The sequence below is a fragment of the Cervus elaphus genome, chromosome 18 (assembly GCF_910594005.1).
Source record: "Cervus elaphus chromosome 18, mCerEla1.1, whole genome shotgun sequence".
Classification (NCBI taxonomy): Eukaryota; Metazoa; Chordata; class Mammalia; order Artiodactyla; family Cervidae; genus Cervus; species Cervus elaphus.
Genome location: NC_057832.1, coordinates 76,852,885 through 76,876,151, shown reverse-complemented (window position 1 = coordinate 76,876,151; position 23,267 = coordinate 76,852,885). Strand labels below are relative to the sequence as shown.

Here is a 23,267-nt window from a genome sequence, read left to right as displayed (position 1 = left end):
ATTGCATTTTACCATTTTATCTTTTGCTTCTAATGTAACTTAAATTCCCATTCTAATAGTGGATTATAAGAAGCCTTAATTCTTTGTGTCTCTCTTAAAGTCACAGTGACTGCCATGCTGGCTTTATGGCTCTTCTTTTTTTTTTTTAATGCCATGACTAAAGATCAGATTGTGAAGGCTCCGAGGCCATCTCCCTGTGAAAGGAAACACAGCACATTACATTAATAAACAACTGTAGGAGTTTTCTTCATCCAGGAATAACTCAGGGCATTAAGGCTTGAGGTCTTTTGTCTAGAGTGTGGCAAGAAGTGTAATGAAAACAAAAACACCAACACATAAAAATACAATTTATGCTCTTTTATCAAGCAAAGAAAAAGTTGGTTAACGTTTGAAAAGGGAGCAGTAATGTAAATTTATTGACAATTTTATTGTAATAATTAGATGTTTACACAGTCTGGACATTGTGGCTAAATCACTTCTAGCATGTTTATTTGCAGGGAGCTGTTTTCTGGGCACTGCAGCAGGTTCATTAAGAAGACATACTGTATTAGGATTCAAGGAAACAACCAGCTCCCATTCTCCCCTTCTCTGTTTTATATTTATTAAAAAAAAAATCTACAAATAATGAAGTAAAATACAGAATTCCTTTTATAAGGAAAACAATTTCTCTCATGGCCCTGAAATAGCTTTAAAATAAATCTTGTATTGAATATCTCACTACACAGCATTAGACCACCTTTAATGACTGTAACTGGCTTTTAATATCTAGTGTGTACATGGCAATCTATTTCTGACTAAGAGTAAATTACAGCAGAATATTAGGGAAACTCTTCCTTCACCCTTCAAAGAAAAAAACATCTTGAAAAACAAAATTTTAAAAGTAGTATTTGTTTTAGATGAGAGACTTTTCAATGTGTTTTGAAAGAGAAAAACCTCGTTTAGAGAGAAATATCTCTCTTAAGCAGTCTCAAACCAGATTAATGGATTAAAATTGCACACTTGAATAATTTGACCAAATTTAAAATCTCTACATGGCTCTCTTCCATTAATTTTTTATCCTTCATACTAATCTTTAATGTGTTGCTCTGATATGGTTTTCATATTTCCAAACTGAGCTAAAATGGAAATGACAGATTTTCAGCTATATAAAAATAGCAATGAAGTGCCAGGAAAAATACATTGTGAACAAAATAATCTTTAGAAAAGATATGAAAGGAGAATATTTTTCAAAGCATGATATGGATCCAATAATAGAAGCATATTTGTGGCAGTTATATAAATTTTTAAAATTTGAAAACTGCTTAAAAATTAAGGCACTAAATGCTAAGCTATAGTGTGTTTTCAGCCTTAGTATACTTCCATTAGAATTAAACTGTAATCAATATAGAGTATTTATTGCTATAATTCACAGCCTCAGAGGAAGTAAAGGATGGTATGCTTAGAACTCAAAATTCTCTCCTATCTTTTAGGAAAAGGGGAAAAAGTTTTAGGAATGGACTGATCTTTACTTTAATCACAGTTACTACACTGTACCATATTCCTTTACCAAAAGAGTATAGTAATGAAAATACATTATGAAAGCAATAATTTTCTAGTAAAGTTTAAGATGGCAAAATAAACTTCCATTATAGGAAACAAATAATAACAGGTATGTAATATGACTATTTTTAAGTTAATGGAACTGATTAATGGCTCAAAAGAATCAAGGAATATTACAAAGCACTATTTTAAAGAGAAGTGCTAAAAATTAACTCTATACCATAATGACATTATCAAATACACTATTGGAATTATATATAGCATAACATTACAGATGATAATTGCTAGGCTAAATAATGGAATCATTCATGATGCTGTATGATAACAAATATATTTAATAATCTTAAATAAACTCAAACTTACTCTGATATCCATACTTCTAAGGAATTCAAGACATGAGAAATGAATTTTTAAAAAATCAGATCATGAAAGCCATTATTATTTGAAGGAATATGCTCAATTTTTTTAGATAATTTAAATTATTTAAGAGTCCTTTGCATTTTTCATTAGCTTTGCCTAAAGTTATAACATTAAAGCATTAAGGTTACATGTAATGAGGTTTCTGCTTTGCCCTTATTTCTAAGTCCCATATTTTCACAAACTACAAATGAAAATTAGTGCTAAATTACAAGGCTAATTTGATCAAACAAAATTGTCTCATTCTTAGATATGCATCTGAAGAAAATATTTAACCACAAAGTATGTGGTTAACAATCAGGCAACAATCACAGATAACATCTGGGATAAACAGTTCATAGAGGGAGTGGATATCGGTCTAATGTACAAACATTTTCCTTAAGGTGTCTGTTAAAAAAAATTCTCTGCTAATTCCAACCAGCTACACACAATACTTAACCAAAGTCTATGATTCAGATGGATGGTTTTAAACAGCAAAAGTTCATTTAAAAAATTCACAAACAGAAGTAACATCTTTGCTTTAGAAACCTCCAGTAAAGAAAATGACCATAGTTTGGAAACCAATCAATGGCTTGATTCAAAAATGTATTTAATATTATAGAGGAATTTAATCCCAAACTCCTCTAGGATGTCTGACATTAATGCTCATTAGAAAGTAACAAAACCAACAGCTCACTAACGTTACTCCAAGCAGCATTATAGCTAATACTGAGCATTAAAAAAAAAAAAACTTTTTTTCCTTGCTTGCTTTTGGTGTGAGGGAGAAATTTTTATTTCCACCAGTCGTTGCATATCTGTTCTCATATCCTCCAATTCAGAAAAGCCATACACTGTTTTGGGGTTTTTAAGGCACCTTCAAATATAATCTCACTTAAGCAGAACCACAGCCTGTGAGGGAGACAGAACAACGCTGCTGGTATTTTGCAGGCGAGGAAACTTATTCTAGAGCACAATGTATCCGAGAACTGAAACTAGAAATTTTGCTTGACTTCAATTCCAGTGATCTTCTACTACCCACTCTCAGTTGAACACCACTGGTACAGCCCTGCTCCTGACTAAAGGTAAAGGGTACTTTCTCCTAAAGGGATAGGGATATAATTTCTCCTAAAGAGACAGAATATAATTCCAGAATTATATTTACTATGATTGGCAGCAACTCTGTGAATACGCTCACATTACTCATGCACACCTCTTTGGTTCCCCTCGCAATTCAGTAGCTATAAGCATTTCAGAAAATTTCAAAAAATGTATTTTTTCATCTGAACTAGCATTGAAACCCTTGCACTGGCCTTCCCTTCTGCACATTAAAATATATGAGAAGGGATCCCAGTTTGCTTCCCAGGTAGTCTCCTACGTTCAGACGTAACAAAGTCAGAGAATATTTCCTTTTATGTCTTGGGACACTGGTACTGATCGAACTTGTTAAGAATCATACAAGGAGGAGGCTACCTGGGGCTATTTCTTTCGTGAGTTTATGTCCTGTCTATTTCTCTTAGGCTAAGAGTCTGCCTGGGAACGACTGTGTCGAAGTCTATGCTTAAAATGCCGCTAGCATACTGTTGGCACTTAAATGTAATTATTCAAAATGGAATCATTTAATTAGATAGGAAGAGAAATAGCAAGCCTTGAGACAATAATAAAGAATAAAGCAAATATGCTGACCAACTGAAGCAAAGAAACAGATACATACCGACACACACTCACAAAATAGTTACATTTCAGCTTTTCAATTCAAGGTGCAGGTAACGGGATACACATACGGTTATATGCCTTGCTTTTGCTGGGTTCATAGAAAACAGAGACCACGACTGATATCCATAACTTCCTAGAGGGATAAGAATTACCTGTCTCATGCCTCATATGACTTGGGAAAGCCGGGGGAGGAGGAAAGTGGTGGAAGGCAATGGAAGCAGGGAGCGATGGAGACTCCACAGGCCATAGATGCTTGAACAGGGAATTAGGGATGAGTCATGTACCCATCTAGATGGGACAGGTTACTTTACACCAGCAAAATCTACTTGGTGGGAGACCAGGACAATGTGAAGTCATTTACTCCCTGTCCTTTAGAAGCATGATATTATGGGTACCAAGCATGGAAACATTTCAGGGTACTCTACAGAGTCAAATACACCCTGGAAACTGACCCTCAGTGCACCCTCTTCTTTTGGGCTATGAAACGGCCAACACCTCAGGGTGCACTTTAGATAATGAGCAAGTCCAATCTTATCTTCCTCTGGCTAAATTTCAGAGCCCGCTAATGAATGTTAGTTCTTAACTTATCTTCTGCCCTCCCACTTCCAGCCCCCAACCACTGAGGTACAAAGACTTAAATTTTTTTGTTGTTCACAAAACACAACAGAACACTATCATGTTATGAAGGCTTGCGCAAGGCACCATGTAGATGCCTAAGGGATTAGACTTCATACTCAGGTGCCAGATATTCCAATAAAAGTTCTCCTTAAATAAATTCACATCTCAACAAGTAAAAAACGTCTTAGGTCAGACACTGCCAGCATCTCTTACAAAATTATGTAAGTTTTATCATGAAGTTTGCTTATTGATTGTAAAGGGCTGAACAATTTAATATTTTTTAAACTGGTTTTTAGAAAAACTTATCCATTTAAACACCACCCCACCAAAAGCAACTAACTGCAAACTTTGAGACAGAAGCTGCCAGCTTTGAAGTCCTCTCCAAGGCTTCCTTGCCTGCTCAGTGTCCTTGGGCTTGACTTGAGGAGATGGAAAGAATAGAAAAGATTGCTCAAAAAGGGTCTCTTTGGCATTGTGTCCTCTCTCAACTCTCCGCTGCCTTGACTTTCTATTTTCTAGACTGGAGGCTCACAGACAGAAATGATTTAGCATTGAAGTTTCTTCTCCATTGTGGACTAACTGCTGGGGGTTCAACAGAGTCACCACGGTCTGCTTTACAACTACAGAAGATAAATTCCGGCTGTCCAATTCTTGAACTATTCTTTTCACACTCCAGACTATTTTATAAGAATGGTGCCGTCATCAGTGGTCTATAGGTTTTAATGAGTGCCTACTATATGCAAAGATTAGAATTAAGTATTTGGTCTGAAGTCACTGCAGTATTGGGAAGCAGAATGGCACTGAATTCAAGTGAGGGAGGCTGGGTAACTTGTTAGCCCTGGACCTTGGGACAAATTGCTTAACCTCAGTTTTCTAATCAGGAAAATTGGAATAAACAACAGAATTTGCCTTCTAGGGTTTTTAGAAGGACTGAATGAAAAGGACACAGCATAACAAGTAGTAAACCCTCAGTTCATGTTAGTTGTTGCTATTACTATCTTAAATTATTTTCATCATTTTGACATGACAGTGAAAGAACACAAGGTTTTCTAAGTGGCTTCCTAAGGGAGCTGGGGAGGGGGAGACAGTGAATGGGAATCTGCTTATTTGCTGGAATTTTCTCTTCCTCCAAAGTCAGTCACATTTAATTGGCATACATTGGTAGCATTAATTTTCTCCTTTGAGAGTACCTGCGTAACACTTTCCTCAAACAAGAGCTAAATTGCTGCTCAAGCCTCAAAACGGCACCTGCTTTTACTCCAGCAGGAATGATGTTTTTCTATTACAAAGCTGAGGTCAATAAACAGAAAACACAAGTGCTGTTCTATATTACCTCTCTGAGTAATGGATAATAAAAAAACGGAGTGAAAATAGAAACCTAAGGAAACACTTTCCAAGGTTCCAATATTAAGAAACACACTTACCAGATAGGCTTTTGGGGCAATTTCTATTTCCACATCTTTGCACATATTCACAAGATTTTTGACTGCTCAACTTCCACCCCCTTTCTCAACCTTACAGGCCTAGGCTGAGCACTGGTACGGCTACAGCGACTCTCTGCACCTGCGGATCCTTTCATCTCGGGACTCAGAGCACTCAAGTTAACATGACCATACAACTTAAAAGAAATAGGAAATCAAAGTTTTTTAAAAAGACAAAAATTGAATTATGGTTGGAGCTGGCAACAACTGTGAAACTTCCCACTTTCAGAAATTCCTTTTTGATTCATTCAAGGCAACAGCTAGAATGCTTCCAAGATCAGAAAGCTTCTCTGATATTGCCCAAGTGGATGCAGGGCGGCAGTGATGTGGGGAGTGTAACTAGGTCACTTGCCCCACACTGCCTATGCTGCCTGTAACTTCTCTGAAAGAGTGAAAACGCTGAATCTAGGAAAGGAACGGAAGAAACATCTCAAAGCTGGCTGCCACGTTCAACTTTCCTGTTACTCACCATCTCGCTCAATTCTGTTACCAACAATCTAATCCAATTCACTTATTGATGGTATAATGAGGACAATGAAATTGCTTTTAAAGAATCAGTACACGGGACTGATTTTTTTTTTTTTTTTTATTAAAAGAACGCTGTCAGTCAGAAAGTGGATGAACTAAATGATAAACGGATTTTTCTCCACCAGGTATAAAGAAGTCAAGCTCTTTTCTTCTTAAATCTCAGATACTGTGGGATGGCACACCAGTTAATTAACAAACATTTACTGGATACACACCATATACTCTGAAGTACCATGCCAGCAATAAATCATGTTTCTGATCAAGCAATGATAGAGCAGATTCTGCTAAGGAAAACAAGAAAAAGCCCCTGGAAAGTAGTGTTAATGAAATGTCATTGCAGGTTACAAAATTACAAATAGTTGTGTAAATATTTATTTCATCATAAGCAAAATGTTACATTATCAGAGGTCCTAACAAATATTCTCAAAGAGTTCAACTACAAGGCAGTGGATGACGATGTTGGCTGAAGCTGAGGATGTCCAGAAATTGCTTGTTGCCAATCCAGAGGATCAACTGTTTAAGTTATGTATCTGAATGTAGGTTACGTTCGTAGAGAGATAATTTAATAATATATACCACTTATTTCTCTGAATTTCAGAATACTCAGGATTTTTCAAACTAAGCCATTTTAACAAATGTTTTTATGTTATCTATCGATTACATTCCTTTAAGTTCTGAGTGAACCTATGTTTTCTATGGTATGGTCATATTTTAATCTTCACCACCTCTTTCTTTACCATGTGGATTGCTCTTCAATATCCTTGAGTCTACTGAACTCGAGAAGTAAAAGTGACCTCTATGCAGTTTGTGTCTATAAATTTGTTCAATAACTGAAATATAAATAACTGATTTATCTGAAATGTAGAAGTACTTTGCATGATTCAAAAATTCGTACAATGCTTTACTCAGTCTCACTGATGAAGTTCAAGATTTTAAACTACATGTATGTTAGGGTAAGTTTTCTTATAGTAGCTGAACTACAAATCTGGATCTTTAATATATAACATATATAACTCAGCTCTGGGTTCTATTTTTAATCATGACCCTGGCTGGGGGTAGGAACCAGACTCTATGAAGTGAGTAGCAATAGCTTACACTGAAGAAATCATAGGAAAAGTGGAATCATAAGAACTACAAGAGTTTTGTCTAGAAATATTTAGAAACAACTGAATGGAATCTCTAAGACTATATTCAATACCAATAGCAAAAAAACCCTCCATATACAGAGATTTCACCTACAGATGGTTGAAAAGTGATTTTCTATGATCCCATAATACTTTATATAATTATCTGTAATTAAATTAGCACAAGATAAAAATAATCTACTTAAAATAATATAAAGTATTCAAAACAATTGCTAGGCGAAACAACATTCTTTTTCATAAAAGGAACTGTCATATATAACCAAGTGGCAAAACAGAATGGAGTGAGCTGTGGTTAAATGTAAATCCTATAGCAATGAAGTCATTTGTATTATCCCTACTTCTTAGAATAAATTCAGATGACAGTCCTATTTCATTTCTTCATTCAGTTTGGAGGCCAGATGGCATTAGAATCATTTACTTCACCTTGTTGTGCTTAATTACTACAATCAACACACTATTTTCCAAATTAATCATAACAAAGTAATTTCATTAGTAACACAGCAGGCTGTTGAATTATTAGCATCATAACAGTTTGCAAACAATTAAACTTTATTTGAACCTTAAAAATTTGCAGAGTGGAACATTATTGTAAGATCTAATGGCAATAGAGTACAAATTCAGTACAGAGCAAATAATCAAGCAAAATGCTATGTAAAATATGACTTACAATCACCTTTGAAAAAAATTAGCTCTCTAAATGTTCATAGAAAAACAAATAAAAGCTAAGCAAACATAATGGGAACATAGCAATTAGCATATTTTCTAACAAGCAATGTTGTTTAAATTCACATTAATGATATTATGATGATCTTAGAAAGTGTGTGATATATTGTCAAGGGTGTAAAGAAAACTTTCTCCCTCCTACGATACAAATGATTTCACCAGATGAATTTAAAGGAGTCACGAGTTGAAAGTAATGATTGTTTTTCCTGTCATTCCAATTAAAATTTTTTTGTTTCTTTTCTTATCTCCCACCTGTATGAAACTAAAAAGGAACAAAGGGCAGAGGAGCTCTGGACACAAGTTAACACTTTTTTTTTTCTGTATTGTCACCATTCACAGAGACTGTCTGGCATCAGTTGGCAAAGGACTCCCTCTCCTGGATTAACTGTAAAAGGAGGCAGTAATCTTCTAAATACTTTACATTTGGAGTGAGTCCATGCCAGAGTGGGGGAGGGGTTTCCAAGTGGGTTCCTATGCAATGAAAAGCTGCTGCCATCTACTGGCCCAGGACTAAAATCTTCACTTGGATCAGAAGCACAAAACGTATACCTTACAAGGAAGTCTACATTTACAGTGGAACCCACAATTGCTTTCACTTTTCAATCTCTCAGGTCTTGAAAACAATCCAGTACATTCATCCTTGGTTGTCTCACTTTTGCCAAGACGATTTAAATCTATTCCAATGGTTCTATATTAGAACAAGATTAACAAGTGCACAAATTAATTTCTGAAAGCTTTAACTTGATAATGTCTAATTAATTGATATAAACTAGAATTTACCTACAATCTCCCAAATTAATAGATATATTTTTATATGTGAAATCAGATAATCACATGAAGGTGATAATCACATGGGTTAGGGAGGGGCTAACAGTAAAATATAAACTCTGAAATATTATTTGTAGATAATTTTTATAAATAATAGAGGTTTTTAAATATTATCAACTCATTTGCATGTTTAGAATCTTTATCTTTAAAGCAAAGATCTGAAAAGTTCCATAAAAGTAGTATCTTCTAATCAATGATTCATTATTAGCAGATTATATTTACTCCAAATAATTATCCAATCAGTAGTATATTTTGATATATATACATCACAGTGGTACCTTGTAGACATTTAAAATACCTTTGATTTCAACCATACATAAAAAAGTAATACTGTAACTCCACAAACCTTGCTCTGGAGTACAACATACACCTCCTGTGTCAGACTGACACCAACCTTCCACTCACCTGTTGGTACATGTTCCCACCATGATTTCCACACTCTCCTCTCTGAGCCTTCCTTCTCTTCTCATTGCTTTGAGAAGTTCATAGCTGTATTTCTCAAGTCTGTACTAGTAGTTTTGTGGTAGGACTTCAATAGCATAGGAAGGATCAGGCAAAGTAAAAGTACTCGGTTATGCCTTCTGATTTTGAGAATACATTGAGATTCTTTATGCCATTTCATTCGTGGCAGAATGGGGCCTCAAGTAAATTTTTTGTTTTATTAAATTTAAAGAAAACTACAGTAGAAAATGTTGGCAAGCCCATTATATAACCAGGGTATTTATTACTGGTAAAGGGCTTTGTACAAACCATGATTCTGGTCTGCACATGTGTTGCAGAAGGTGATAGAATTTGCAATTCTACCATTTTTCTTTCTCATGGCTATATTCAACATAAAGTAAACTTGCCAATCAGTAAAAATTCTTCCATGAAAACATGTTACTACTGTGTGAAAAATAAATACTAAGATGACTCATCTACAAAGTTTTAACAAAGCTACATTCTTTAGATAACATTTATCAAAAACTTGTGAGATATATTCTATCAAAGTTTCTTGAAATTATATTTTACATTATAAAAACATTGATATCCAGTATTAAGAGAAATTACAACTCATACTAGTAGTAGCAATGACTGTGATACATACAAAACAGTGCTGAATTCCTCACATAAATCAAATGAGTAAATAAAAACTATTGATTTATTTCTTTGCAAAATAGCAACAGGTATAACTTTACTGCTTACTTCTAATTTACATTAATATCCTTCATTTAATTTCACATCAGAGGAATATTATAATGAACGCATAAAACAACAAAGACAGATGATGCTCAACAAAACAAAGAAAGGTTATGAACTGTCATTCATGCTTTTACAGTGATTCTCAATCCAAAAGATTTGCAGACTAGCAGAGGAATCTTCCTTTTTTGCGAGCAGAAAGAGAAAGCTGCATTTTAATTTTTCTCTTCAGACAAAATGTTGATTTTTCCCTGCCTAGAAAAAAATGACATGTTTAGCCAAGGAAAGAAAATGAATGTTTACTCAACATTTTGTCAGTTCAGCTCCTCAGAAAGACCATAAGAGTGGTATTTTACTAAAGAGGCGGAGGTTGTGAAAACAGCTGGTTATTAACAAAGGGACTCTAAGTAATCTATTTCCAAAGTAAATTCTATGAAGTTATTTTTAAAAAACTAAACCAGATTTTGTAAAACAAGATAATGATTTGGGAGTATAATCTTTGTGTTATCAGAAAACTACAAAGACTTTTTAAAAAGCAAAGACTCATAACGCAGAGACCAAGAGAACATATGAGCTATTACAGAATATTGGATTAAAATGTACTTACCCAGGACTCTCAAATATCATACATCTCCATTATGTAGGCTTTCGGCACCAAGCCAATGGCTCCCTTCATTTCTCCTACCCACCAGCCATATCTATTGTATTCCTAATTGAAAACAATATGCAATATTAACCTTTAGACTGGTGTAAGTACAATGTCCTTTGTATGCAACTTCTTAGAAATGTTATTTCTTTTTATAAAGTTATAAGAGCTTTAGCTGCAAATTGAAACATTTTAATCTTTTTTGTTTCCGGACACTTTAAAAATGCTGTTAGGCAAAGATTTAAATTAACATATAAGACAAAGCCTGTTTATTTCATGGTGTAGAATAGAAACAGTCACTTAGGATAGGAACCTGGTAAATGAAACTACATAAGGAAATGGGCTCTCTGGGCCCCTTTCCCTTCTCTCTCCCCATGTCTGTCTGTCTGTCTGTCTCTCTCTCTCTCACTCACACACACACACACACACACACACACACACACACACACACACACACACACACACACACACACACACACGGCCTGGGGGACACCTTTTTATATGCAAACCACAGTGTTAGAGGCTCCTAGATCACTGCCAGGATCCTTGGGAAACTATCTTTGCCTTCAAGGAGCTTATCATCTAGCAAGGACAGCATTTATTTTTTTTCTCTCACAATAAACGACTTAATTCCTAGTTAAACTCATACGACCAAAAATGATTTACAATGTAGAAGTATGCTCTTTCTCAGGAAAATGTAATACATGAGTGTAGCCATTTTAAACAGATAAATTAGAGAATTAGGAAACACTAATAAGATATCCCCAAACCGGCTTTCCCAACAGAATTCACAAAAGGGTTCCTTTTCAGAAGCTTCCTGAAGGCATTTATTGTTCCTCTGATTGATCACAAACTACATTAGGTAAAGGATGAGTAGAAGGAATTTAAAGGTGGCGTTAGATTCACCCTTATGGGGAGGATCAATAGGAAATAAAAGTATCTCAAGTTATAATGGCAAAATATTAATCCAGCTGTAAAAAAGTGACTGATGAGTCACTTTCACATTTATTTTGCTTGTGAGCTGAACCTGGGCCTCCTTTTCTTCCCTTTGCTCCACTGAAGACACACCACTGGCTCCAGGCATCGTGAAAACTGTACCTAATGTTCATTTGTCTGCCAGATTGACTAATGTATTTTTATCTGAAATTTATTTATGTTTAGTGAGATACAAACAAAGTAAAATGAATTACAAGTTTCAAGAATAATATCTTCCAAAAGCAATACTCTGAAAAGGCACCACAGGACCCAAATTTAATTTTTCATAGAAGATAAATTTTTAAAATCAATCCCCAAAGTAATTCAATAGGCTATGATTTCCAACATCTGAGTCATAGACAAATGTGCATATGCATATCAAGTTATATGTGGGGAGGGAATGTTAATACCCAGGACAGACTTAATGTTTGTATTGATGACTAACTATTATATTGTATTGATGACTAACTATGCTATTGACCATCAGAAAGGAAAATCATACAATTCTTCCATACAAATGTAGAAATTCCTAGGTATGTACTGATATGTAGTCTATCAGTAAAGAGATTACAGGATTAAAATCTATAAGTACTTTTAAAACAATGGGATGTATCAGAATTAGGTTTTTTCTGTAACAATAAGATGGAAGGAAAAGGCTGGGGAGAGGAAGGGAAGACCTGATTCTAATGAGGGCACAGTTCTGGTTTATGAAACAGTAGACTCAAGATTTTAAGTTCAAAAGTTTCCTGATAAGTGTGAACTTAGTTGACAAAATTCTCTAAACAATGAAAATAGTTTGAAGCCTGGAACTCAATGATAATGACTATAATCTGTGCAGAATATATTTATCAGAAGAAAATACCAACTTACTGAAAGCTATGATTAGCAACCATTATATCCTAATAGGTACCTAATAAAACTGCCCTTTTCAATTTTTAAGGCAATGAATACAATTAGAGCCTAATGCTTAACAAAACAAATGTATTTCACCTTGCAGAGGCCAAAGGCCCACAGTGTAAGATTTCAAAATGAATACTTAACAGAGTAAGTCTAAGTGTGAAAGCTCTTATCCAATGCCTATCTAAAGTTTTTCCCAACTGATTATTTGGAAAGTGTAAAGGAACTAGGCCCCCAAAGGGTAGAAACAGAAAAAGAATACATTTAGTGAGACGGTACAGTATGACTCAATCCTGCCTTCAGAGAATAGCCTGCAATCTGGATTTCAATGTTTAGATTCAAGTTATAAACCAGAAAATTCATATTACTTTATAATATTCTGCTTTGAAATTATAATCTGTACTCTCAATTAAGTACGTATTATTGTTCTCAAAAAACTCACTCGCATTCAAATTTAAGAAACTGATTTCCAACAAATCACTTCAACAAAGGACTTCACACATGAGAGAATTTTACATGACAGTAACTGAGAAGATTCATTAAATAGAGTATAGTAGTAAACATCAGAGGAGTTTATTCAGCTGTAAACACATCCCTTAAAAGTCACATTCTAGGAAAAATATATGTTTTAGGCTAAAATAATCCTAAATGCTTCACTTAATTAATTTAAAATAATTGAAAAGCCTATGAAATACACACCTTGTAGAAGTACTCTAAAATATCACAGGTTTAAATCAGAAAAGAGTAAAAATAAAAAACCAGAATGTTTATTACTCTACATTTGTAAAGAATTCCATATAGCACTCCTGTGTGGAATTAAGAGGTAAGATAAAATATAGTGAGGTAAAAATCTAGTAGGCAAATTTATGGATTTACACTGCAGCCATTAAGGTATGTCAGTGAGACTGCAAACACAGACGCTTTTACTTTTATCATTACTATCCTCTGTATGAGCCTCCTGAGCAACATGAATCCCAATTAAACCATTTGCAGCCTATAAATTGGAATGAAGACGCTTCTTGGAGTATGGTATCCTAAACTTCAGCCTGCAGATTCAATAGCACACACGATTTTCTTGGGAGGAAGAAAATATGCCTTCCTCTGCCTTCCCTGTTTGCTGCCCCCGAACAAATGTGATTATGAATGATATATTACTTACAGTGGAAAATAACGCAATCCATACAATGTTGTCCCGCTGTCCACATACTAACTGAAGTACTGGTTTAAAAGTCACAGGTGGGTCATGAAAAAACAAACAAACAAACAAAAAAAAACCCAGCCCTCAAACCTCATCTTGTTAATAAACAAAAAATAAAGAGACAAAAATCATACCAGGCTGCCATCTAAATCTCTGAAAGGTTAGGGAGCATCATGTCATCTTGATGGCACATGAACGAGATCTCAGGTACAAGAAGGTCTGCCATCTGGTATCCTTCACCCTCTGCGGCTCTTAACATCAACTGAAATGCTAACATAGGCAAGTGACTGTACTTCAGGAGGACTGATAAAATAATGAAGAGTCCTTTAATCTACAGGAAACCATTCTAGTCAATTTATAAGAAATATTGCATCCCTTTGTAGGACGTGTAATTATTTTCTATTAATCATGTGCTATAAAGCTACATTATGCGGTTATTCTGTTATCACTAGAAAGAGGCCTGCAGTCAGCTTCTGACAATGTTAGGTAATTACTAACACAAAGCTTCTTTCTCCTCCCGCGGTAATGCTATCAAGATCCAGAGGTGTAGTGATGCTTAGTGTATAAAAATAGTACTCAAAAGAAATTCAATATCTGTAAAATGGATGGCTTCAAGGCAAAAATGTAATGTGGCAGTCACAGAAGCAAAAGCACCAAACTTGCCCAGTAATTCGAGAAAATAATGAGAAAGCAACACTGAACAGTTGGGATCCAATGCCTCCGTTTTCAGTTTTCACATCATTAAAAGAGTTTTTATTTTGTAGTTAAAATTTTATGCCCCAAATAATCATTTTAAGCAATAAATTAAGGTGATTATGTAAAAAGGTAGGAAAAAAGGACTAGTTTTGATAAAAAATAGAGACTTTATCCAACACAATAGCAAAGGTATGTCTGTCTGTGTTTAATTATTAACTAAATCTTCTCTCTCTGCTGTTTTATTTTACACTTAAATAAGAACCCCCCTGCCCCAATAAGACCCCAGCATTTCCTTAAATCCTTTTCAGCACCATGATTCTCATTTCTCAAGCATGCTAATCCACTTTCTACAAACCATATGGTAAAAGAATGCTGCCTTTAACAGAAACTTGGAACATTAATAAGATTTTGTGATGTACCACCCCTTTCAGAAAGGAGTTACCAATCTATCTGAAAGCAACAGGTGTTAGAAAGGTTAAAAGACTATATTCCTTTCTCCAAACATATATCTGTGCTTAAAAGCATGCCAGTCTTGTGCAGAAATAAAGGTAATTTTATTCACAAAATATAAACTACCCTGAGTTTCAGAACAAGTGGACTTTACCATTGTTTTCCAACTATTCACTGTGATACTTTCAATTTTTCAAATTGTTCGTGAACACTGTGGTATCATGAAAACTAGGTAACTTTTAAAATATGGAAATATTTTTTCTTCAAGGCTACCTCTTCAATCTCTTCCTTTTTACTGTTTCCGATTAGAAACTTTATAAGAATCATTTCTTGTACATCCATCATTTCAAAAGTTCTCTTAAAATGCACAACAGGAACTTAACAACCTCGACATTTTACTATTATTATCTACACATTAATTGCTTGACTCTTAGCCTCCTAACCTCATTCCTTAAATGAGGAAATGGACACTAACAATCTCTAAGCTCCTCCATTATGTTTGAAAGTCACCATTCATGAACCTGCTTTAACACCCTAAGTCTCTTAGCAACTTATAGAAACCAACCTCATTACTTAATAATTTACTATGCAGCTGTGAGTCTGAGTTACTCTAATTCAAGGAATTCCTATTTTTTTCTCCAGGCACAGCAAATCCATTTTTAAAGCAAGAGAGATAGAAGACAAGCAAGAAAGGTGATAGTAAGGACTTAATTCCTGTGATCAATTTTAGTTTATGTTCCAGAGTCAAGACACATTTAATTCAAATTTCTACCCAGTCAACATTTACAATACCATAAAGTAAAAACTGATATGCACTGATGATTTGTAGATACCGTTAGGCAAAGAAGGAGCACATCACGCTCGCAGATGGCCTGGGAGCTCAGTGTATACACCAACCAATACACGACTGTGTAACTGTCCTAGTTCAGACCTCCATCACCTTCCCTGGATTACTGTGTCGACGACTCTGCTTCTCTATTCTTCCTAGAAATTGCTTTTGTCAGCTTACCTGGCTGCTCAAGAATGTATACTAACCACTGCCCCATCCAATGCATTAACTACAAACCCCTCAGCTTGCTTTCTTCCTACCCTGTGGGATGAAAGGGTGTGGATGTGGAGGCAGCCACATCCTCCTCCCATTGCTCTGGTCCTGAGGCCCAACCTTGCACGCTGTACGCAGTCCCACCTCTGTATGAGGTGCTCCCTTCCCAGGCGATGTCTCCCCTTCCTCATCCAAAACCTATCCAGTGACTAAAGCCTGACTCAGGTTATCCAGATCTCATCAACTTTTCTTTGAATTATCTAACCCATACTTATATCCCCCATTTCAAGCTGAGTATGTATTCGTCAGTGGAGTTTATGTACTTTAGCTTTGTCCCTTCAACTAATAAGTACTAACTCACTGAGATCATGGCAATGTTTAACACTTTGTCTGTGTGCCCCACACTCCAGGACATGTAAATGATGTTCAATAAATATTTCCTGCATGATGAAACATGCTTTCTCTTCATTTTGGATGACACACCAGTTGACTGTCCTACATGTTTTCTTAAGACATGTCATTTCCAATAGGAGTATCGTTTCTTTGTGTATACGGGACATACTTGAAGAATTTTAGTGATGACTAAACAGATATTTGTTCTGAAGTATGTTTAGCTTCACAGTTTGTTGTTTCTACTTATGGCTGGTTGTTGCCTATCACATTTTCCAATGTGCTGTATAGGATATCTTGTCTAAGAGCCTAAATTTCACTTACAGAAAGAAAGACACCCATTCCCCTGCAGAACTGAGACCACATAATTCTAGTTCTTTGAAGAAATAGCTTCAGTTGAATTTACTGTAAGTACTGAAGAGGTTAAGACAGAAGCCTAAAAGGCAGAAACAGTTTGGCACATCTGATGGAAAGCCTGCTGTTTTTTCAGTTTCTTTTTCTTGTGATTATTTTTTCAGAAAATATAGTCTCCAGCTTGTTACTAACCAGGTATGTGACCTTAGGCAATCTCCAGGTTCTTTAAGGGAAGATTGTTTTCACATATATATCACTTTTGAGACTCCACAATAATTCAGTTAGATACTTAAATTAATGTCTATTTATTATACACTTTGGAGAAGGCAATGGCACCCCACTCCAGTACTCTTGCCTGGAAAATCCCATGGACGGAGGAGGCTGGTGGGCTGTGGTCTATGGGGTCTCGAAGAGTCAGACACGACTGAGCGACTTCACTTTCACTTTCATGCATTGGAGAAGGAAATGGCAACCCACTCCAGTGTTCTTGCCTGGAGAATCCCAGGGACGGCCGAGCCTGGTGGGCTGCCGTCTATGGGGTCGCACAGAGTCGGACACGACTGAAGTGACTTAGCAGCAGCAGCAGCAGCATTATACACTTGCACCCTCACAGAATTTTTTTTGGTTGCTAACTCATGTCCAACTCTTTTGCAACCCCATGAACTGTAGCTCCCCAGGCTCCTCTGTCCATGGAATTTCCCAGGCAAGAATATTGAAATGGGTTGCTGTTTCCTTCTCCAAGGGATCTTACCGAGCTAGGGATCGAACTCGCATCTCCTACACTAGCAGGCGGATTCTTTATCACTGAGTCACCTGGGAAGCCCTTCACAGAATTACCTCTATGGAATCTCTTGTTATATTATATTTACTATAATTTTTTTTGTCTGAGGGTAATCTGACACTGTCGTTCTTATTACATAAAGTTGTTGTGGTCAGATAATCAGTGAAGATTCTAGAAATTCATCTCATTTTTTTTTTAAGTAGCCAGTGCTGGGAAAAGCCAAGCTTCCTCCTTTACAATTAACATTAGCTCCTTGTCTCTCCCCTTTCCAGTCTGACTGCCAAGAAGCTCAGGAAGTTCAAGTGCAGAAACTCCATTGTCTTTTAAGATCTCCACAGAGGCAGTCTTTTTTCCATTCGTCTTTTATTTATTTTCCTCCAATTATGCGGAGCCTTAAGATCTATAAAGTTAGCACTAAGGTTCCCCTATCTCTATGATTCTAAATTCTTTCAAGAAGTTCAGGATTATTTCCTATTTTTAACTATATTTTCATAAACATGTATTAAACATCTATCTGTCATGATGTTAGATATTGGGATTCAAAAATACTTAAGACACAGTATCAACCTCAAGGAATTGAGAGAGGGAAATGAATAATCCCAGTCACGGCCCACTTACTGAGGTGGAGCAAAAGGGAAAGAGCAAAGCCTTCAGAGTCAGATCTGCACTGATTCCAGGAGAAGGTACTCCCTAGCTGGTATCCTCGGTGATCTACATAATAAGCTTACTGAGCATTAGTTTTCTCATCTGCAAAATTATAATACTTTACCCTTCACAGGGTTATCATAGGCATCAGAGAAGCGAAAACATATTGAGTGCCTAGAACAGGGTACTGGAGGTATGCAACGAGTATTTTTTAATCCCCTCCCTCTGCCTTCCCACTAACTGGTACAGCAAAATACCAGGACAATAAAAAACAGCATTTTGGAGCACGCTCTAAGCAACCTAGGTTTCCCTGGTGGCTCAGACGGTAAAGAATCCGCCTGCAATGCAGGAGACCTGGGTTCTATCCCTGGGTTGGGAAGATCCCCTTGGAGGAAGGCATGGCAACCCACTGCAGTATTCTTGCCTGGAGAATTCTCATGGACAGAGGAGCCTGGTGGGCTGCAGTCCATGGGGTTGCAAAGGGTCGGACACGACTGAGCACAGCACACATAAGGCAACCTGATTACAACGGGCTGTTCCAAAGGGAATCTGACCTTTAAAGGGGTACGGTGGGAGATGTCTTAAAGAATAAGAGTGTGCCATATAGACATTGAGTGGGCTCTTGATTTTTTTGTGTGCGGACAACAGAAGTGTATAACAAATCATGGATTTTTCCATTTAAGTTTTTTTTAAATTAACAACACGGTACTTTGCTTTACTGTTGTTCTGTTTTGTTCCTGAAAAGCCTTTGCTTATTCCATGCAGCATTAAAGCATGACAGCCCCTCCACTGCCATCTCTGGGCACCCTGCCTCTCTGACATGGCCCTCTGGTTTCTCCTTTACCCCTCAAACCACTTCTGGGGCCTGATGGCCTACCTCCCGTAGGCACCTTCCCCTTTCATCTGTCAACATTTTCCTGGAATGAAGGATGAGAGAACATTAGGAAGTACTGGGGCATGGTTTTTGCGAGTGGGTCACAAGAGGAGTCCCATGAGTGGGATGAGAACATCTGACGTAGTGTGTTTCCATACCCTGCTGACCACCACTAGGGAGAGCTGGGCCTGCCCATGAGACAGCACCGTGCCCCGGCCCACAAGATGCCCAGGTGGACAGCACAGAAACTAAATGCCATCAGATCTAAACAACCAGCAACAAGTACAAATGCTTCTCCTCCTTCCCCAAAGACCGTAACATATGATAACATTGGGGGGCTAGCTCAACATCACCACGAATATCCTATATTGAGATGTCCTAGTTACTCGACAGATAACGTTTGGGGAACTAGCTCAATATCACCACAAATATCCTATATTGAGATGTCCTAGTTACTCTTCTGCAGGAGTTTGCTATTTATGGCACACCGGGTCAGACAAGTCACAAAGGAAAAAACTAACTAAAGCCAAAAAGTAACTCTGCATTTCCCTCCGCCAGTAGAGCTCAGCAAGACTTTCATTTTATTTATTTTTCTGGTACATCTAAAGCCAAAATAGCCCTAGTAACAGAATCTTTACATTTTCACAATGCATAGCAAAAGATCAGTGACAGTTACAGTTCACCAATCACTGGAAAAAGTCATAGATACAAAGGGAGGCAATGCTTGAAACTCTAAACAACGCACACTAAAAAATGCCCTTTTACTGTATATTAGTGAACACTGACAATCTACATTTCCTGTTTTGACTTAATAAAAAAAAGTCTCAAAAAGCCCAAGTCACATTTGTCGTAAACAAGATGAAATTTTCCAGGATTCTTAACTCTCTTTATTTTTCTGTTAATAGCAGACAAAGCAGCATGCCTCTTTCCTGCTGAAGCATAGCTCTTCTGTCATTAAGTCTCCAAAAATAATTTATTGCCTTAAAAGTAAGAATAGGAATGTGGTTAGCAATTTACTGGTGAGTACAGATTGAAAGATAAACTAACAGTGATGTAAATCCAGAATAGCAAGTAGAATAACATAACCCAAGAGGTATGTAGCATGGAATATGCCTACAGCTATATAACCTGGATCCTGCTATCAAAATTATAAAACTTTATATATAAATACAGGTTTAGGATAAAACTATTAATTATAATATTATGTCTATTTAAGGTGATAACAAAATTGAAATGCAAACCAGTAGAAGGATTTAGCACAATTTTAAACAAACTGATTCATAAAAATAATAAAAAATAAAAAGATTTTCAACCTCCAATATTATTTTCCCCATCTAATAAATCTGAAACTAGGTTTTGTGTTTCAGAATAACTTCACTAACAAGGCAGTTGTCACTGTCGTTCAGTCGCTAAGTCATATCCTACTCTTTGCGACCCCATGGACTATAGCACACCAGGCTCCTTGTCCCCTACTATCTCCCAGAGTTTGTTCAAGTTCATGTCCATTGAGTTGGTCATGCTACCTAACCATCTCATAAAAATACGTACTTCACTTTAATTCATCCCTATAAATATCTTTCACTTTAGGGAGGAGGGAAAAAGACTTCAAAATCTCCACTGAACTACTGAAGTATATAAAATGTTTTAACACATTAAAAAAACAGCAGTGATGTTACATGAAAAGAATTGTAAACAACAGTCTTGTGTTTTTAGGCAAGCAGTATTTGAATTTATTATTAGCGAGGTTCAAAGGTTAAAACTAAGAAAATGCCAGACACTTTGAAGGAGGGCTGGCTCAGCCAGGGGTCACGTGACAGCTACTAATTGGAAAATGTTAAAAAGGGAAGGGGGAAGGGCAGAGTATCTGCCTTCTCTGCCTTCTTTATTGTAACATTTGATTTTTACCAGAAGAAAAAAAGAAAGCTAAGATTTGCATAACTCTCAAAAGAGGCTTGAAATAAATAAATCACCCACAGCAGACACCCCATCAAGGCTTCCTTGCAGTAATAGGAAAAACAAAAACCCGAAAAGGCTGAATTTTAAAATCAAACTATACTGGAGAATTTTAATAAAGCAAGCCTGATTGTCAAAGTAGCTAAATTTTTTTGTCATTATATTTACAAAATTAAAATACTCTTGATTATAATACATGCCATTTTATTTCTTGATTTGTCTAAATATTTATATTGAAAAGAATGAATCTTTTAAACTATCTTGTGTGCCTTTTTTAAAAGACTGTTTTCAGAACTGACAATCTTCCAGAAGGTAAGTCAAATCAATGATAATTATATACTGCAAACTACAGATCAGTTAATTATAGAAAGCAACTTATATTTCTTTGAAATCTTTTAAATGATATTTTTTATTAGACAAGTCATGGAACTAATTTTTTTAACTAAGTACACATTTTTTATGTCTCTATAAATATTGTTAGACTCCTTAAAATGCATTCTTCCTTAAGTATACAATTTTTACATTTAATTCAGAATGATGAAAAGAATTTTCATGATTAATGCTTATACTTTATTGACATGAGATAGGAAAGTAATAACCCATAGCTAGAGTTAAAGTTGGATTTATGACATCATTTTGCTTGTGCACATTAGCTGCAATTACCTGCACCACTCATTCTGAGCCACTAGATGGTGTAAAAAATAAATTTAAATGGTAAAATTTCATTTCATCACCATGAAATCTAAATATAACTGAGAAAGATTAAACAAATTTCTAGGTATATAATAATGCTAGTGATTTGTATTATCTACTGTACTTAAAAAAAAAAAACTACTAATACATAGCATCAGCTCCACCTTGATCTAGAAACAAGTCCTTTTGAGCAATTTTTCTCTCTACTAAGGACCTTGAGATCTGAATTTATAATGATACTCAGTACTCAAACTGCTTTCATCATTCATGTATTAAATAAATTTATTATATTAAACTATGGTCTACGTTTGCCAAAATTTTGATAAAAACTGAAAGACAAAGCAAATATAAAATTAGAGAATCACCAGAGGTTCCTATCTGAACTCACCCAAAGCCAAATGGGGAAGTAAAAGTCTTCACAAATATATCCTGAACCTCAAGGCAACCTGACAACAAATAGCTAAGATGCTCATTAATAGCCCTGAATGTGTTCAAATTCCACTGAGAGAAAACTAAGTGTCCTTTCTTTCACCCTCACTAAGACCAACCTGGTTGATTCTACTAGGTCCACAGCTGGGTAAATATGGGTATTTACTCATCCAGCCAATGGTGACAATGTGCTAGCTAACAAAGTCTTGTCTCTTCTTTCAAAAGACAAAATGAGTTCCAGAAAAAATGCCCACCTCCAGAAGGCATCTCAGAAAATGCTGACGGTGGAACTTTAAACTGTGTGAAAGGTTGATAAAGGAAGTATTTTTGGTCAGCCCAAATAACAGCATTTAGAAATTTTAGATGGGAGAATATTCTCCCTATGCATGAGTTTGAGCAAACTCCAGGAGATAGTGAAGGACAGGGAAGCCTGGAGTGAGTGCTGCAGTCCATGAGGTCACAAAGAGTTGGACACGACTGAGCAACTGGACAACAATATTCTTATGAGCTGGACTTTAACCACCTAACTTAGCTTTACGACGTGCGTGCGTGTGTGTGCTAAGTTGCTTCAGTCGTGTCCAACTCTCTGCGACCCTGTGGACTGTAGCCCACCAGGCTCCTCCGTCCACAGGATTCTCCAGGCAAGAATACTGGAGTGGGTTGCTGGGTCCTCCTCCGGGGGAGTCTTCCCAACCCAGGGATGGAAACTGCGTCTCTTATGTCTCCTGTATTGGCAGGCAGGCTCATTACCACGAGCACTACCTAAAATTACCATCTCCACAGAACAGGTTTGGGAGAACAGGAATGACTTCCCCCAGAATCCTAAATATATGATACACACCCATAAGTGTACTTTCAATTTCACATTCACAGAAAATGATTTTCTGAGGCAATGGCAGAAATAAGACAAGCCTATGGGGGCACTGCTTGCTTCACAGCCTGTCCCAGAGGCTGGTACTCGGAGGCTTTCAGCAACAAAGACAACTTGATTCATAAAGAAAGCTTCAAGAACAAACCCACATGGGCTTTTAAGTTTCATATTTTACCACACAAATATAATGGCTGCATGCCATTTATCCCTACAGTCTGAAATT

General features: G+C 36.3%; 1 protein-coding gene across 1 annotated transcript in view; it reads right to left on the bottom strand.

The window, feature by feature from the left end:
* Nucleotides 1-7,947: 7,947 nt before the first annotated feature.
* SKAP2 (src kinase associated phosphoprotein 2) overlaps nt 7,948-23,267 on the bottom strand; it is a 163,458-nt gene continuing 148,138 nt past the window's right edge. Inside the window, exons 12-13 of the mRNA XM_043871888.1 lie at nt 10,758-10,859; nt 7,948-10,405 (exon numbers count right to left, since the gene is read on the bottom strand). Coding sequence (XP_043727823.1) covers nt 10,767-10,859 — 93 coding nt within the window. The 3' untranslated portion in view covers nt 7,948-10,405; nt 10,758-10,766. The remainder of the gene's footprint in view (nt 10,406-10,757; nt 10,860-23,267) is intronic.